General features: G+C 38.4%; 1 protein-coding gene across 1 annotated transcript in view; it reads right to left on the bottom strand.

Annotated features, from left to right (window-relative positions):
• The window catches only part of SSX2IP (SSX family member 2 interacting protein), a 29,087-nt gene that overhangs the window by 8,496 nt on the left and 1,112 nt on the right, over window positions 1–19,479 (bottom strand). The window contains exons 2-12 of the mRNA XM_015813421.1: window positions 16,751–16,878; window positions 15,200–15,366; window positions 14,866–15,066; window positions 11,151–11,261; window positions 9,539–9,674; window positions 8,862–8,937; window positions 8,604–8,781; window positions 5,524–5,674; window positions 3,182–3,318; window positions 2,101–2,274; window positions 487–598 (exon numbers count right to left, since the gene is read on the bottom strand). Coding sequence (XP_015668907.1) covers window positions 487–598; window positions 2,101–2,274; window positions 3,182–3,318; window positions 5,524–5,674; window positions 8,604–8,781; window positions 8,862–8,937; window positions 9,539–9,674; window positions 11,151–11,261; window positions 14,866–15,066; window positions 15,200–15,366; window positions 16,751–16,793 — 1,486 coding nt within the window. The 5' untranslated portion in view covers window positions 16,794–16,878. The remainder of the gene's footprint in view (window positions 1–486; window positions 599–2,100; window positions 2,275–3,181; window positions 3,319–5,523; window positions 5,675–8,603; window positions 8,782–8,861; window positions 8,938–9,538; window positions 9,675–11,150; window positions 11,262–14,865; window positions 15,067–15,199; window positions 15,367–16,750; window positions 16,879–19,479) is intronic.

Genomic DNA, 19,479 nt, shown 5'->3' with positions numbered 1-19,479 from the left:
AACTTCGCAATTAACAACAACAACAACAACAAAGAAGAAGATCAACATGATCCACTAAATCATATGAAACAGATTGGTTTCTGCTGTTAAGTAGAACAGTCTGGTTCCCACTGGCCACTAATCACCAAATTTCGATCATTGACTAGCTGAGATCAGAATGTCTGTTTCTCAATGTTGTTGGCATAGCTTTTGTTTAGACTAATAGTAGAGGAAGGAAAAAGTTTCTTCCCCCACAAGTCATCCTGTTGAATGTAGAATAACAGAATTGGAAATGATCTTGAGGGTCTTCTAGTCCAACCGCGTGCTCAAGCAGGAGACCCCACACCATTCTGGACGAATTTGGCCACACTAGAAAGATAAGCTGGCATGCATCTATGCGTGGCTTCAACCTTCTATTTGGTCATCACCAGTGATTTATACCAACAAACAAGTATTTGAGATATCAAGGAGAAACTAAACTTGATAAAACATATATAAAAGTCTTACTTCCCAGAAAAGCATTCTGTGCTTTCATCCGGTCAGCCTTATTTTGATCAGAAGTCATATTTAAGAACTGTTGCTTCAGCCAAACTCCACGGTCTTCCTCAAATGCCTTCCTCTACATCAAGAGAAGATATAAAATTACAAGGAATGTAATGTATTTAATGTCAGCTTCAAAAATGACGCAAAAATTATTTTTGCAAATTCTTTTGTATTTGTAGTGTATCGTTTATTTTATACTGTGCTTCATTTTCTACTCTGGTGAATACTCAAAGTAGCTAATAAAACTTATTAATCCTCGCTTAATGAGCAGTTGCTTAGCATGATTCAAAATTACAAGCCTCAGAAAGAGCTTGGAAGGTTGCAAACTACTGCCCCATGCCAAGAGGACGCTCTCATATCTCTGGGAGCAGGATAAAAGAGATCCCTTACATTTCCTGCATGCTTGGATCTTAGCAACTGAAATCCAAATGCAGAGCCCCAAATCCTTCTCTCTATGCTTCTGTGGAGAGCTCCGCAGAGACAGGGAGAGAAGGACCACCAGTTCCATGCCATGGCTCCTGCCCTCCGAAACATCGTGGCCCTCAAGGTGAGTTTCTACCCTCACCCTCTTGGCCTTCCAAAAAAGCCTGAAAAACCACCTGGCTTTGCCATCTGGCTTGGGGCCCTGTTGGGGGTCTCCCATTTTGAAGGTGGCCAGTAGATTAGGGGAGGATCCCATCTCTACCCCAGTTAATGCACTGGCCCTTTTTTATTCACTTTGTACTAATTTTAATGTTGTTGTTTTTTCAATACTCAGTCTTTTAATGTTTTTAACATCCTTATTGTTTTGTATTTTTATTTATGGCATTGTTAAGCCGGCCAGAATCGCTTGATAGTGAGATGGGTGACATATGAATTTAATAAATAAAAATAAATACGTAACTTTAAACTAATTTGTAACGAGAGAAGAAATCCCTTAGGCAGGAAGCTATTTAGGGCTTTGAAGGGTCACATCAATACTGCAAATTGTGCCTGGGCAGATCTTTCTGTAGATACCATGCGGTTGCTGTACCTTCTACTACTTTGCAGTTTACCTGCTTAATTTTCATCAACTGAAACTTTGGGACCACTTTCAAGGAGTAGCCCCCACATAGAAAACATGCAGTAGTCAAGAAGGGTTTATCACTCAAATCTAACCAGCTCTGGAGCAGTTCCTCATCACAGTTGCTATGTGTGAATCCAGTGGCAGCTATAGATCAGGAAGGACTCCTAAATTGGGAACCAGCTCCTTCAGGGGACTCCAACGGCATGCAAATAATTAAGAATACGATAAATTAATCCTGAAGTTTATAAACTTGTGGTGACGTTGGCACTTGAGTTATATGGCTGAAAATGAAAGATTCAGATTTTTCAAAACAGCCTGGCATGCAATGATAATGGGACAATCTTATCTTTTAAGTAAAAAAGTGCACATGCTGTTATAAATAGTCCTCCTTTTGAATTTTTCAATGATCCCCATATGAAACATGAATAAAGTAAAAAACAAAGCCTTCTGCATTTGCGGGCACAATTCTTGGTCTCTAGTTGCCTAAGAAATGGTTAATGTCCAGTTTTGTGAAACAAAGAACTACTGAGTACCTCCAGTCCTAATCTAATAGCTGCTTCAGTAAAACTTTTGCGCTCTTTCTCAAAGTTCTTCTTTTGTTCTCTGAACAACTTCCATTCTTCCTTGAGTCTCTCTTTTTCTTCCAGCAAGTAACAATCCTGTAGCAACATATTGGTATCATCATCACAGGGAGCAGTTAGCTGCTGCTGCAGATAGAGTGAAATACGGAAAATTCAAAAGAAGTCATCTGAAAGCTACCTCTCTGGCCACAATCAAGTTGTCATTAGTTGCCAGAAAAAGTTAACCAAATAACATTAAAAACCTAACTGGAACAAAGCAAAATGTATCACATTAAGCCAGAAGTCAGAAGAATGTATAGAATGGAGAGGGGAATCCAAAACTCAAACTACTAAATAAGCCAAACCAAACCTCTACATCACAGGTGTCAATCTCGCCACGTGACGTGACGTGTCTTTTTTTTTTTGCATTGCCGGAGCTGGGGTGGGCACGGCTTCTATATGATGTAACCGACCCGCGGACCGGCAGTTTAACACCCCTGCTCTACATGAACACTGTTCTCCTTACAGCTCCCTTTTTACGGCCCTATAATCACTTAATTTGGGATAGAGTTGGGGCGACTGGATTGAGCTGAGCGTTTACTGGCCAGATGTGCTTCCTGATGCCACACAGAGTTCACAGCAGATTTTTTTTTCCTTTGCACCCTAGGAGAGAGAAACATCTGCCGCTATCTAGGATTGAACCCTCAACCTTCTGAGTGGGAGGCGAGCATCTTCACCACTGGGCCACCACACCGCTCACTGTTCTCCTTACAGCAAATATGAGAAAATGTTAACACTAGCCTAGTTCCAAGCAATGCAAAGAAGGCAGAAGTGGATGATTCATGCAATGTTCCTTTCTTCATCAATATATCAAAGCCAATTAAATATTTAGAATGTTAAACAAGTTTTGAAGATCATTGCTATGCCAGTTCTTAAGATATGGTTTTCTTCCACTTGTACAACTGGCAACAAGCAGGAGTTTGGTCCGATGCACTCCTTTTGTTCTCGTAAATTTCATCTCTTTTTTGAAATTGGTCCATACTTGAATGCTTACCTGCAAAAGCTGCTGCTGAGTTTTTATCATCTCTTTGCACTGTTGAATTTCCAGCTGTAGTCCTTCAACTTCCAATTCATGCTCATGTCGTGAGATTGTATCTTTGTCACTCGGAGAGCCAGAATACACATGCGATACTACACGTTTGAAAAAGTGCTTGATTATTTTTGGTGTATTTCGTTGCACTGCATACTACGTTCAATTAATTGGTTATTTATACAGTATATTGCACATTTACCAGCTGTGACATGGCCCTTCTTTGATAGGTAGTATAGACAGTCCTCGATTTACAACCATTAATTAGTAACCGAAGTTACAGGGGCGCTGTAAAAAGGGACTTATGACCAGTTTCAACAATTACAACCCTCCATGGTCACCTGATAAAAATTCGGACGCTTGGCAACTGGCTTGTATTTATGACAGTTGCAGTGTCCCAGGATCACATGATGGCCTTTTGCAAAGTCAATGGGGAAGCCAGACAATTGCGTTACTAACTTAACTATTGCAGTGATTCACTTAACAACTGTGGCAAGAAAGATCATAAAATGAGGCAAAAGTCACTTAACAACTGTCTTGCTTAGCAATGGAAATTTTGGGCTCAATTATTATTGCAAGTCGTTCTTGCTTGCAGCCAAATGGTAATCTCTGCAGGTCTTTCAGTGCAGCATTATTGCTATTTATCATGCCATTGGTTGTGGTAAGGTAGAGGTTAAGGTACAGGCAGTCCTTGGGTTATGACAGCAATTGGAATTGGAATTGCCATTGCTAAGAAACATAGTTGCACAGTGCAACGTCACACGCTTAGTGATGGCAGTTCTGGGAGTCCCAATTGTCATTAAGGACCTCCTGGGTCATTAAGCAAGGACATCACGTGACCACAACTTCCAATTTCTTGCCAGCTTTCCCATGACTTTGCTTGTGAGAAGCTGGCAGGGACTACTGGAAATTGTGATCACATTGTTGAGACATCATAAGTCTGATCTGGGCACTGAGCATCCAGACTGTAATCATGTGACCAAGCGATGTTGTGACAGTTGGAATTCCAAGAACCAGTTGTAACGACCACTTGTTCAGCACTGTCATAAGTTTGTAGGGTACTGAAGAAGTGGTTGTAACCTGAGGACCACCTGCACAGCCAGACAACTGATTGTATTAAGTGGTATTTCTTACTGAATTTGGTTTTAGAAATCACTATATGGTAGAATTCTACATAAAACATATTTTCATTAAGTCTATTTAATCCTCTCAACTGACAGGCCATTAAATTGCTTTTCAACTGTTTATAATCTTTGGAATTTCATGTCTTTTATTTAGATCCTTTAGATTAACAGGGCTGTTTGAAAGTAATTATGTAAAAATCCCCCCAAAAATAAGAATGGGTAAGGCTTTGTCTTAATTGAGTAGAATCAGACATGATTGCCTAGAACAGAGGTCTGCAACCTTTCTCAGTTGGCAGACCGGAGGGAAAGGGAGGGGGAAGCATTTTGCCTGTGCACACACACACAAACAGGACCCCGACCATGCGCAATGCAAACAAGGTGGTGCTAGCGCCCACATGACACTTGCTAGTACCGCCCCATTTTCACCATACGGCACCCCATTTGTGTAGCAGCGGCGCTAGCGTAAGTGGGGGTGAGTACAAGCACACACGTGTGCGCACTGGCCAGCCTGTTCCATGGCCCAGTGGCCAGCAGGCCACAGCCCAGTAGTGGGCCACAGCCCACAGATTGGGGACCCGTGGCCTAGAGAACAAAGGAATACAAAAAATGCACTAATATCAATGGATTCATTAAGGACTTCCAGCGATAAAAAGGGTAATTTCTGTGAAATGTTAAGCAAAGCCAAACAGTAATCATTCACGGAGATCAAATAGGAAAACAACACAAGCATGCGCTATACTTATGTTTAAATCAAAATTACAATAATCTTAAAGTTATATCATTTCTTTGCAATTTTTCCTAATTCATGGTTGTCACATTTAGTTTAACTGACATGAATTCTTTGGAAAGAAGATAATGGGAAGATTGTTGTCAAAATAAGTAATTATGAAAGGAAGTAATTTCTCAAAATAAAATAGTGTTTAAAACAGAAAAGTCACTATAGGCTTAAGAATACAGGAAATACATATTGTGTTTCATGATTTTTCTACTTTAATAATATTTTATAACTATATTGTTGCTATCTAAAACACAATTTTCTTCCACGCTTTTTATTACGCTAATGAATACATTATGTTCCTATGGCTAGAACCATTTTTGGTGATCACAGAACCCAGATCAAACTATATTAGCCATCTGCCTAATCAGAAATCAAGTAAACGTTATAGGGAAAATAGACATCACCTTGGTTATCCAGATTTTCGACATGATTTTTCAGCATTCTCCACTGTTTTCGAATGCTATTAGCAAGCTGTTCACGCACTGTTTCACAAGAAAGTTCCCACATGTCTTCTTTATTTGCTTCTCCAGAGTCTTCCTCTAAGTCTGACAGCATCTGAAAAAAAAAATGTATATACATATATATAAATATGCATTTAAAAAATGCATCTTTAAAAGCAAGAAAGTCCAAAACTCTCCATTTTAATAAAAGTTTTACAGTGTATTCTCCCTGATGTTAAGATAATTCTACTGGTTTCATTTGTATTTTGTTAGGGGTATTTACTGTATGCATTTTTATTTAGAATACTACCGTTAACTTCAAAAATATGTAAATTAAAATTATAATGATTAAATATATTTTAATATTAATATATATATGTATATTTATTTAATATATTAAATCAATTACAATCTTAGGAAATCTCTTTTTCTTGGCTACCTGTGGGTATTCCTCATATAGCACAACTAATCACCTATCATTTGATTCCTCTAATATACATAGTACTAGAATCAGTATTTCCTAAAAAAAAAACAAAAAAAAAACACATATGTCCTAGGACCTAGTCTATCACCGTATTCTTACAAATTAAGCACCAGAAGAGTTGATTTTTAACCTTTGTTTTCTAACCATGATACATTCAAAACTGGTTATTTATAAAATGTTTTAGCACTCATAAACTGAGATCAACTATATTGGGCAAATGTCTTTTAAAAATCTACATTAATTACAGAATGTACATGAATTCACTAGTTATAGCAGATTGTCCTAGAGTCTGGCATCATTTCTATAATAAGGTTGTTCTTTGGGTCAAAGAAAAGTACTAGCTCCACCTCCTGAGTAAAGATGGTAATAACACTGCATTCCTATCCTGCGTAATATATTGAAAGAGACTAAAGGCAATTAAGAGATGCATTGATATAATGATGCATTGATATAATGCTTGTCAGAAGCCAGACAGGAAAGTCACAACAGGCAATCATGTGACTCTGGGACACTGCAACTGTCATAAGTACATGCCAGTTGCCAAGCATGTCAATTTTGATCATGTGACCATGGGAACACTGTGGTGGTCATAAGTACAAGACCAGTTGTAAGTTACTTTTTTCAGCATTGTTGTAACTTTGAATGATCATTAAACAAAGAGTCACGATGATTACCTGTACCTAAACTAGACCTCTAGTAGGTAGGTCTTTGTGGCAGAACAACAGAGCAGCTTTGAAACAAGAACCAAGTACCCCAGATTAGAATAATTTGTCCATCCAAAGCAAGTTATCTATGAACCACAATTGTTACCAGTTCAGTATCTCCAACACAAGCCTAACCTTACATCTGTGTAATGGATAATAAAAATGAAAATGTTACAAAATAATATACAGTTTGGAAAACATCTTTATGAAACTACCCAGAATTCTAAGAGTGTAACTGGTTTATATTCTTTCCTCTTAAAAGAGTAATGGTCTCTTAAATGGAAACAATATAGACACTTTTCTATTCCTCTTTTATGTTTGCATGGGAAAAAAATATTCCATATTATTTATTGAAGAATTTCTATAGTTGTCCAACTCAAAAGAGAGTGACTATAGGTAGCCTGCAAGAGGAAAAAAGGTCCAAAATAGAAATAGCAATCAATCATAGATGCTCTGGCTCGCAATCACATCGTCTCTGTCAAAGATAGAGGATTTGATATAGAAAACATTTTATGAAGCTTACAACATATGGGGACTTGAACTTATCAATTGTGAAACTTAAAATCACATGAGGTGGGTGTTTTATTACTGTTGTTCTTAAATGAAAAATTTATACGATCTAAAGAATATTTATTGTTTTTATCCCTCTTTTTAGATTTTTTTTTAGATTTTTTTTTAGATTTTTTACCTTTCTACGTAATTTTATTTTTGTATTTTTAATGCCTTTAAATTCCTTGTAGCCCACCCGCCTTATGCTGGTCTTAGACCATAATGGAACTTGATTTGATTTGATAATTCTTAGGGCAGTGATGGCAAACCTTTTAGAGACCGAATGCCCAAAAACTTGCCCTGGCCCCGCTCCACCCCCTGCCCCACCCCCGCTCCGCCCCACACTGCCTGCCCGCAGGGCCACTCACCGCCTCCAGGGCCCGCCGCAGATCGCCCAGGCAGCCCAGCAGCGCCATGGCCACGCTCTCTGCCTGCGCCCCGCAGCATCAACTGTGCGCGTTGGGGCGTGAGGGCAGAGTCTTGTCTACGCTGCCTGGCTGCCATGTCCTTGGCTGCGCTGCTCCGCATGGGCCACGCTCAGGGGCGACTCTCCTCCGGGGGGCTGCTGGTGAAGAGGGGGTCGCAGGGGGAGACAAAGCTGGGGCAACAGCATGTGTGCCCACAGAGAGGGCTCCGAGTGCCATCTCTGGCACCCGTGCCATAGGTTCGCTACCCCTGTCTTAGGGTATTTCTTTACATTTTAATAATTATATTTAAATATTATACATTAAATATTTTATTTTTATACTTAGTTTTATCTTCAATAGTTTTGTTCCAAAAAAGTGGTGCGTAAAATCCCGAAAAGCTTCAGATGTGCCCAAAATATAACCAGTGAATTCAATTCTCCCCCTTTAAAACCAAACCAAAATTACAGGTGACAGAAGTACAGGTAGTCTCTGGCTTAACTGAGCCCAAAATTTCTGTTGCTAAGTGAGACTGTTGTTAAGTGAATTTTGCTTCATTTTATGATCTTTCTTGCCACAGTTAAGTGAATCGCTGCAGTGGTTACGTTAGTAATACAATTGTTAAGTGAATCTGGCTTCCCCATCGACTTTGCTTGTCAGAAGGTCCCAAAAGATCATCACATGATCCCATAAATATGATAACCAGTTATCAAGCATGCACATTTTGATCAGATGACCATGGGTATGCAGCAATGGTCGTGTGAAAAATGGTCATAAATCACTTTTTTTCAGTGACATTGTAACTTCGTCACTAAATGAACTGTTGTTAAGTGGAGGACTACCTGTGCACAAGATTTAGCAACGCACAATTTTATTTTAAACATATGCTCCATACACACTTACAGGCCCAGTGCTATCTTCAACCTTCTCTTTAGGCATCTGCTTCTGTGATGGTAGCAAAGAAATTATCTCCTTTTTCATTTGTTGAAGTAACTTTTTCAGTTCAGCATTTTCAACTAGGAGCTGTTTCTGGCGCTGTTCATACTCATTTAAGAGAGTTTTGAACATTTCTTCTTCATTTCTGGAAAAAAAAACCTCTTAAAGTAACTTAATATGAAATACAGTAGCAAGCAAAAACGAACATTTTACTGGCTAACTCACTTAGCTTCAGTTTTCCCAGTTCTCCAGCCACCTCTCTTGCCATCAATTCTGCCGACATAATTTAAAATATCGATAGCTATAACAAGGAAAAGAATTTTAAAAAGCAATGTCTTAAAGATCTTTAATAAAAATTGACTTGTCACTTGAGGAAGAGCTGAGCCGATTTACTGCTAAATTTGTAATCCAAAATTAAACCAAAATCACATCTCCTCTCTAAATACTTTCATTTCTCGCCTTCTCAGAATCTTCCTCTATCTGTTTCATAGGATCAAACTTTTTTTAGTTTAAACAAAACCAATTTAGAAATATATTTCTACACACAGTGATAGTATGAGTAAATAGATGGATAAATAAGTAAATGTAAAAAGCCAGATCCCATTTTGTTTTAGATGGATTAGGTTTGGAATCAAGCTAACCTACAGCATCTAAGATGAACAATACTATAGGATCTACTCTTGGCTGGAATTTATCATGCATTTTGTTCTGTATATCTATTTGTCCTTAATGATAAATAACTTCTTTGGCACACATTCCCAAAAGTTGTTTCCCATCTTTTATCCACCAGTGTATTTTTGCTACTCTTTGCATGCTTCTACCAGATCACTCAACGTCACATTAAAATATGAAGCAGAAGCGAACATCCGTATCACCATTTTTACCATAATAAATGATTATACCTATTTTTTTATCCTTTTTACTCATCAGGAGTTGATGAAACCGCTCTTTTAGCTTGTTGTGTTCTCGTTCTTTCCTCTTCATATCATGATTATACTGGGATGCTCGACTTGCCACAATATTCTGTAGCTTCTGGGTCTAAAATGCATACATTTAAAGAAAAGTGCATGTTTTAGAAACCTCAAGCAATTCACATTTATATCAGAGGTCTAGCCACAAAAATATCCACTAAGAGATAATAATAATTCTTTAAGAATGTCATCAAGATAGGATAATTTCAGTAACTTCTGTAGGCTGCTTCAGATCAGGAAGCTATTTGTAATTATTGAGAATGCCTCCTTTCTCGTACTTTCAGAAGGATAACTACAAGGATTTTTCTGTTCTTGATTCTTTGAACTGTTGGTCCTGCTCTTTTCCCCAAAATAAAGACACATCAGTCTCAATGCTTCCATCTTGCCAATAACTGAACTCCTAAAGAACAACTATATAAAATTAAACAGGTGCAGGTTTTGCTAAAGGAAGTTGAGCATATATTTTGCCTAGGTAAGTCTGAGGACCATGGAAAGAACACTAGAATTCTTTTTATTTGTATGTTTGCTGCTATCCCTCTGCACTTCCACATAGATATCAGCTGCAACATTTCACAGACTACATTAGAGGCTAATGTCAGGGTTTTTTCCCTCTTGTTCTTGCCCGAACTGAAATAACAGTTTCTTATAGACTTGTGTAAAATCCCCCCAAAAGATGCTTTGAGGAATTTTGTGCAGGAAATAAAGCACTTCGCCTCAATTGTTGATGCTTTGAGGAATTTTGTGCAGGAAATAAAGCACTTCGCCTCAATTGTTGATGCTTTGAGGAATTTTGTGCAGGAAATAAAGCACTTCGCCTCAATTGTTGACGTTCCCTTGCTTTCTAAAGTCGGGGACAGTTTCTGAAACATCTGAGAGTGGCAAAGTACATAGCTGCTTCTCCATTTAACAGAAATATCTTGTCTCCATTCACATATGATGCCATACAACTCTTCTGAAGGTTTTGCACAGCACTGATTCTTGTATTTCTTTGGAAACACGCAAAGGATTAATTCTAGCACAGGAGTCACCAACCCCCGGGGCCATGGCCCACTACCGGGACTTGAGCAGTTTGGAACCAGACTGTGAAAGTGGCTAGTGAACCATGTGTATCCCCACTTGCATAAGCAGCAGGTGAGCACATGTGCTTCAGTTGCATAAGCAGGTGCACAAGTGGAACTCTGCACGCGTGCCCATGCTCACCACTCATGTGGAACCATCCCCTCTTCTCCCCCACCACTTGTCTGCAAAACCAGAAAGGTTGGGGAACTCTGTTCTAGCACAGAGACTGGGCTTACACATGGAGGTAAGCAATGGTTTGTTAAGCAAAGTTCACTAAATATATCATTTATAGTTTCTCAGTATCAGAGAATACAGAGAATATGAATCCGCTGGACAAAATAACTATGTAATCACAATGGGTGCTACAAACTAAAGTTCCATAGGATGACATAGTTCTAAAATGAACGATTAGGAATATTTACAAAACCCACCCAGTCCATCAATAAGTTCAATAATTTTGCCACAGACGTACATGTTAACTAACCTCATCTTTTTCATTCTTTAGTAACTGGTGAAGATTCCTGTTCTTACACTGAAGTTGCCTATCCCTTTCCTGAAGTCCAACAATTTCTCTTCTAGAGGATTCCAGCTGCTCCTAGTAAAAAGCAAAATTGTACCTAAAATTTACTACAGATGAAAAATGTCTTGAGATTTTAAACCAACAGGAAACAAAGGCTTTTCTATTTAAAAAAGATATTAGAGGAAAATTGAAATATATTGTGTACTATATTGAATCACTGTATTGCTTTATAGAATACCTTATGTACACAGGTACTTACGACTAGTCACTTTCAAAGTTATGACAGACCCATCCAAAAGATACTACCACCTGATTCCTGAGAGCTAGGCACACTCCTGTGACCACATTTTGGGTACTTGGCAACCAACCTGCATTTATAGCTGTCTGCAGTGTCCCAGAGTCATGTGATCACAATTTATGTTTTTGCTGAAAACTAGCCTTTCCTTCGGATTTTCAGCAAAAAGACCCCATAGCAAAGAATGTGTTCGCTTTATAACTTTTGCAAAAAAAGGCTGTTTACTAATGACCCGTTTTATAATTGTCACAATATCTGACTCTAATAGACAGGCTCTCCATTATAGTTATAAGTCAAGACTACCCATAACTATTTGGAGTATAAAACTGAAAGTACAGCTTACTCAATGACCACTATTTACTTTAAAATGTTTTTAACTTTTACTGCGGTTTGTTATTTCAGTTAGTTCAATTTGCATGCTGCATTTTCTTAAAGAGCTCAAGACAGCATATAGTACAATGTTCCCTCTAAACCAGTGGTTCTCAACCTTTTTAATGCCGCGACCACCCAACTGGTTGTAAGTCGAGGACTAAACCGGTCGTAAGTCGAGGACTACCCAACCGATCGTAAGTCGAGGACTTTCCCTGCCTGGGAGCGCCGGGCATGCGTGGTTTTGCCCCCTGCGCCGGCCGAGGCATAGCTGGCAAGCGGCAGAGACGGAGCAGGCCGACCACCAGCTGGCCCAGCTCAAGGGAGGTAAGGCACCCGCCGGAAAAGGGGGAAAAAAATGGTGGACAGCCTTGCTTGGCGACCCCCGTGAAATGGTCGATCGACCCCAAATGGGGTCGCGACCCATAGGTTGAGAACCGCTGCTCTAAACCAACATCAAACATCACTGCACAAGATTCAAGCTCCCAAAAAACTGACCCAGAACTTCACAAATGTGAACAGATGGTGGGGGGAGAGGGCAAGTCAATGAGGAAAGGGTCACTGCTGGAACAAGTGGTATTTAGGTTGTCAAAATGCACTGCAACACATCTCCACATTCTGTTAGAATTTAAATCTGAAGTTTTTCTTTTTCACTTGCAAGAGACTAACTCCCAGCTGAACAAGCCCTAGAGGAAGAATCTAATTTTGCCCGCAACTCCAGAAACATGAAGAGTGGAAGTCAATAACTGGGCTAAAGCTGTTCCAGGCAATGTTTCCTTTAAGCCACTTCCTAGCCCAGGGCTGCCGAGGCCAAGCCCAACAGCTGCTTAGAACAGATAATTGCACTAGCAATAGCACTTAGAGTTATATACCACTTCGTAGTGCTTTACAGCCCTCTCTAAGTGGTTTACAGAGTCAGCGTATTGCCCCCAACAATCTGGGTCCTCCTTTTACTGACCTCAGAAGGATGGAAGACTGAGTCAACCTTGAGCCGGTGAGAATCAAACTGCTGGCAGTCGGCAGAATTAGCCTGCAATACTGCATTCTAATCGCTGAGCCACCACAGTTCTTGACTTCCACATCTACTTCTCTGCCTTAGAAGGAACATTGACACCATTCCTTCCTCCCATTCTCCCCCCCCCCCCCAACATCTCTGTGAGATAGACTGGACTGAGCAAGAGTGTTCAGTCTCCCAGTGAGCTTCTATGGTGGTTAGGAGAATGGAATGCATCTCCCTCGTACCAGTCTAACCACTATACCCCATACCATGCTGGCTCTCTTCCAAGTAGAACTACAAGTTGCTTATATTTTTTTCTCTTTAGAAAAAAACAAGGAGCAAGAAAAAACACAATACTAATCAACACAGTGTTCAAAGAAAATCAAATCATCTGGTATTTGTTTTCCGTTCACAAGGCGAAAGAAAAGCAAGGGTCAGAATGCACATTCTGCCTCGTGAAAATTTTCCTCCTATTTCTGGATCTGTGTTGCTATCATAATCAGCAATGTCTACTACCTCTAATCTTTTTTAAAGAAATCATTCCATGGAATTTTGAAAACTAAGAGTTCGACATCTTGACCCTTTCACCTGTTCACAGTTTCTCTTCCTCGAACCCTGTCTATTCACCTTAGGGGATGCATTAGTAATTGGCTGAAATTAAGTTGCAATTAAACTAGCTCATTTAGAGTCAATCTTTGGCTATTAGTAAACCAAAAACTAGCTATTATATATTCATTATTATTATCATAATATATATTATTGAATATTATGCTTAATATTCCTATATTATTATATTAATACCGTATGAACATATATATTAATTTAATACTGTACATTCAATGAAGTGAGGTGGCTCATGTGATTAGGACGCTGGGTTGGAAGTTAGCAAGCTCCAGCTCCATGACGGGCACATGAAAGTAGCTCCCACGGGCAACAGTGATATCACTGGCTAATCCCTTCAACCCGGAAGTTTCTTAAATGGTGCCTCCAACACAAAAGGGATGGGATATATTCAATGTAATTATTCATCCAGAAAAAGAAACCAGGGAACATACACAAATGCAAACTTCAGCATTAAGTAGCAGTTTTGGAAGCACTATAGAATAAGCTATGGGATCGCCAGGAGTCAAACATGACTTGAGGGCCCATAATCAGTCAATATAATAATCGCACAAGTTACATTTTTCTACATATATCTAAGCAAGTGCTTATCAGTCTAGATGCGGTACACACTATTTTCTAAGTTTCTGCATTCATTAAACATTTTATACATCCTAATAAAATCAGACCTTCCCTCCCAAATAATTCTAATTATAGAAGTCAAAAGAGTACAGATAGTTTTTGAGTTATGTCTACACTTGAGACTAGCATTTCTGTTCCTAACAAAGTATTTGTTAAGTTTGTTGTGATCTTTTTATGAACAAAGCAGTTATTAAGTGAATCGTACAGTCATTAAGTAAATCTAGCTTCCCACATGGACTTTGTTAGACGGTAGCTGGGAAGGTCACAGATGACAGTCACATGACCTTAGGATGCTGCAACCATTATAAATGCCTGTTGGCTGCTAAGTACCCAAATTCTGATCATGTGACTATGGGGAAAATGTGACAGTCTTAAGTGTGAAGGTCGGTCACATATCCCTTTTTTCAGTGCCACAGCAATTCAAATCGCCACTAAATAAGTGGCCGTAAGTTGAGGACTACCTGTAAGAACATTTCTCCAACACTGCAAAAAGTTCACAGGCAAGTATTATTTCTGGAATCTTTCTAGAAATAATCTGATTTAAAACATTCAGCTGAGCTGCAGTTTTTAATTGTTGAACATTTTCAAAGACAATGAATGCCCTAGTCTAACTTCTGTGTACAAAAGATTGAATTGCACATGTTATAAAGGGTCAAAGATGATATAGTATTTATGTTCAAATATTTCTTCACAAATTCGATCTGTTAATACCTTTAGAAAATAAGATTAGAGCGTGTCCACATATTAAGAAGGGGTATCGTAACACAGAATGTTACCTTTAATTTAATGTAGCAGTTTTGCAGATGGTCCATATCGCTGCCCAGTTTCAGATGCTGGGTTTCTGTTTCTTCCTGAGCACGTAGACTTTTACGCTGCATCAGCAGGAGCTCATTCATACAGTTTAATACAGAAACTATGCTTACTTCTTTGCCTCTGGAATCAGCATAAAGTGATGGGAAGCCAAGCGTGGTCAATTCCTACCACAACAGATACAGTATTTTGAAATCAGTCTCGGACAGTGGTAAAATCTGAACTCTTATCATCAATTTCTGGGACTGAGGCTGCAAGGGTGGGTAGGAGAGCTTCTTGGTAATAAAATATTTTTTTTACCTTGTTAAGATAGGAGAGGCTTTGTTCAATATTTTCTTCTGTGCAGAGGACACTGAAAAAGCTGTGCATGCTTTTAGACGGAGGCAGTGCTGAGTTTTGCACTTGAGGCACACTTAAGCTTGAGGGAGACATATTTCTGGATGAGGTATACCAAGTAATATTATTATCTGGGGAAGGAAAAAGTCCAAGCAGTCATACACCAATAAAGAAGAGTCATGGCTTAGTGAGCAACAATTTGAGAGCTAGACTTGGCTCTCAAACCTGGCTTGAAGGTATTTTAAATAACCTTTAAGGTAAAAAAAAGGTTATTCAAAATACCTTCAAGCCAAGTTTGAGAGCCAAGTCTACCTCTCAAAGTGTTGCTCACTAGGCCATGATTGTTTAAATTACAGAAACATGAGGGAAGGGCTATATTATTAACATACCAATCTTTACTAAGAAAGCTATTATCGAAACAATTCTACAACCTCTGTGGCAATACTGCTTTGATAGAGAAATCTGCATCTGGTTAAATAACTATACTAGCATTCCAATTCATAGGTCAATGTGCTGTTTCTTCCAGTTATATGCTGTTCCAGATTGTAATACTTTAGCACAACACATGGAAAACATTAGATTCATCACTGGCTAGTAAATGAAAATATATGAAAATTTGTAACAGGCCTGCAAAGGCTGGTTTTACAGCAAAGCGAATTATAAGCCACCATATCATTCTGCATTCCCATTTGAAATGTTACATACGTTACGCACAAATGTCCAGAGTATTAGCTTAGGAATGGCAAAAATATGTGAATGCTATTAAGTCCTTTGCATTAAACCCAGGAGCTATGCGGTCCTTTGGATTCAATTCCAAAAAGATATTTTGGAGTTTAAGATTTAAAGGTGCCCCGTGCAGTTGTGACTAACTCCGATTTTCAGCCAAGGGAATCTGCATTTGTGAGAGATGTTTCCATCATCATGTGACCAACATGAAAATATGGAACACAGTAAACTGCCCAGTGAAATGGTATCTATTTAACTACTTGGATTTGCAGGCTTTCAAACTGCTAGATTGGCAGGAGCTGGGGCGAGTAATGGGAGCTCACCCCGTTGTGAGGCACTCGGGGCTCAAACCCGGCTTTCCAGCTGACAAGCTCAGCATCTTAACCACTAAGACATCACATCCCCTCATTTTGAAGGGCAGGTTGGCATTAACATAGATCAGTCAACAACTTCAAGTAGCTCATGGTTCTCCCGGGATTGTTTGTGACCCCACACACACCCGTTTTCTTCAGCAACTGAATTCATAACACTGCTCAGTCCTATTCTTTGTTTCACCCCATCTGATTCAGATGCCCTGAAAGAATCTGCTTGTGAAGAAGTACCACCCCTTTCGTGAGATAGGGAGCTGGATTGAGGCTCGTAGGCAGTAGTGGTGCTTGTCTTTATCGTCTTTTACTGCGGGCATTTTATTGCATCACTATTGTGAATTGCCAAGAATTTTTGAGTTTGGGGCAGAGTACAAATCAAATAAATAAATACCCTAAAATTTCCACTTATCTCTTGGTTTACCTGAAGACAGCTCTGCCACTGTTACACTGCTCCAATCTCCCATAGCAACTAACACATCTAGGAAGCCTCATTAATCAGCAGAGGACCATTATGATCACTGTGGGTTATGCTTCCTATGTCAGCATCGCCTAAAACAGCAAAAAAAGTTTTAAATTAATGAAACTATTTAAACCAAACCTGAGCACAAGCAGACCTAGAAGACATCCTGCTTGGTTAAAACACACTTTGCCTTTTCAGATTTAACATTTAGATGGTTATCCATCTGACAAAGAATTTGGATTCATACTCCCCAATGTTTACAAATACATAAATAAATTAGGACATTTTGTTCGGATGTGATAAGGCAAATGTGAGTTGGGTTGAATTAACTGGATAACATTTTTGCTGGGCTGCCAAGGATTATGAAGACTGATGTAATGATGTACCAATGTTCCCTGATGTAGGGAAGAAAACTTCAGAGACCTCTACCATAGCAAGAGCCTACTGATCACAGGATACCTAGCCCTGGATTGGATACATTGCCTTCCTGGCAGTGTTTCACAAGAAAGCTTCTGTAAGCAGTATAAGACCTTTTTAAGTTGAAAGTACAACAGTACTTTGTAATTTCATATTGTTCAACTATTGCAGTATCATGCAAGCATAAATATTTATATTAAATATCATAAAAATTTAATCTTGGAGGTACCACCAGATTCTTTGATATTTTACCTCACTTTTTATGCTCATTATACTTAAAGATAGTTTCAAAATATACATGGAGAGAAGAAAAACTGCTACAAATATTTCTGTGGATTATTTTTCTAACAAATTATCAAACTGTGTGTGTGTGTGTGTGTGTGTGTGTGTGTGTGTATGTATATATATATAACCTTGATTTTCAAAGCTGGAAAGAAAAACTTAACCACAGATTCTAAATTAGATTAAATAATGTTGTCCCAATCATTTCTGGTGCCTTAATTCATTCTGCTGCTGTCAAATGAATTTCACATGGAGATGGTTTACAATTCCATGCAGCAGCAATTCCATATGGCAAGAACATCAGGCACAAACTTCAGAACTCACTTCTTCATCTGGTTAAATACTCATCCAGATCAGGCTCAAAAGAACTAATATCACTAACTATAGCACAGCATTTCAATTCTTACATGCCAAAATTTGTTTCATTTTATCTCTGTATCTGTAATATTCTTAATATGATAAATTTCTTACTATCATAATATTTATATGATAAATGTAAGAGGCAGTGCTTGGCCTAGCTATATTAAATCAGTTCTCCATTCTTTGTCAATAGATAATGCAAAATTAATTCTAAGTTAGAAAACACCTGCTTCTCTACAACTGTTTAGTGGTGTCAAAAATTATCTATTCAACATAACTGCTTCATATGTCTTTTATCAATTTTTATACAGATTATAATTATAAAAAATTCTGTACAATCTGAAAAGTTGGTTTAATTACCATCTTGATTATATATTCTGATAGTGTTCCATGCCATTGAAATTTAATATATACGTAAGGCGCACTTTAAACAGCACATTCAGATTACACCATATGGCTGCATCACCAACCAAAAAGGGAGATATTTGTCCAAGATTTATATACACTGTTATCTTTTTGCAATAGAGTTAATCTGCTCTCCAAAAGACAGCAAAGTATTTTACCAATGATGAAACAAGGCATTCAAATAAAAATATCACTAGAAAATTGATACTGGACTCTTTTGTATTCACGTCTAATCTTCATATCTGACTTTAGTGCAAGAATGTCTATTTTACTAGTCTGTCAAAAGGTGCTACATAACAAGAAACATCAACTGCTGCAAGAAAAAGTCTTGCAACAAGAATTTATAGAAGTGTAAATCCTTCGGTAAGCAAGCAATCCACTGTAGAGAATGTTCTAAACCAGGTGGAACAAAATCAGTTTTGTGAATGGGAATTTAAAAGGCCCCAGAAGCCATTCAAGTGTATATAACTTTACATCTAATATTTAAGAATTCTAATATTTTACACTTGCTTTCTAAATATACTAAATAGGATATTTTTCATGCATGCTTAGGTGTAAACTAAGCACAGTGAAGGATGTAGAACACCTGCAAAAACCATTTTTTCCCAAATTGGAGGAAATTAACTTTTCCTAACTTGCGTACTCTAGAATGAATTAGCATGAAGCATCCTCAAAGGACTGCAGAAACATTTTCATTTATTTTCCAATACTGGAAACAATTTCTCCCATGGAGTTAAGAAGAATAGGTTCCCTCCATTAAGAGGCAACATTGCACAAGAAAAACAACAACTGGTTTTAAGAATTTTGCCACTGTTGTAGCAAGTTATTTTCAAAGCAATACGGATAACTTTGTAATAGACATTATACTGGGATGGAACAGCCAAAAATTATAGATGTCTGATGCCATTCCTTTTTGTAATGATTACAAGAAACCTGAACAGTACACTTTGGGGAGAGAGAAAAAAAACTATACTTCCTAACAAACACAATACAAGCTTGAAAAAAAGCAACCTGTAACTTCACTGAATGTCCTCATTAGTCACGAAAAAATAGTTTACTCAGCCTTCCCAAATCTCAGCCTTAGGGCGAATTAAACTGCTGATCTCAACAACGCATATCCGGGAGGCGGCGGATTGGGGAAAAGCTGATATAATACAAAGCAATATTATTATTATTTTTTAAAAAAATCAATTTGAATGGAGCAAATTCCAAACTGTCTATTCTCT

The sequence above is a fragment of the Protobothrops mucrosquamatus genome, unplaced genomic scaffold (assembly GCF_001527695.2).
Source record: "Protobothrops mucrosquamatus isolate PMUCROS unplaced genomic scaffold, P.Mucros_1.0 scaffold155, whole genome shotgun sequence".
NCBI lineage: Eukaryota > Metazoa > Chordata > Lepidosauria > Squamata > Viperidae > Protobothrops > Protobothrops mucrosquamatus.
The sequence above is the reverse complement of the archived record's forward strand: the minus strand, read 5'-3'. Positions and strand labels throughout refer to the sequence as shown.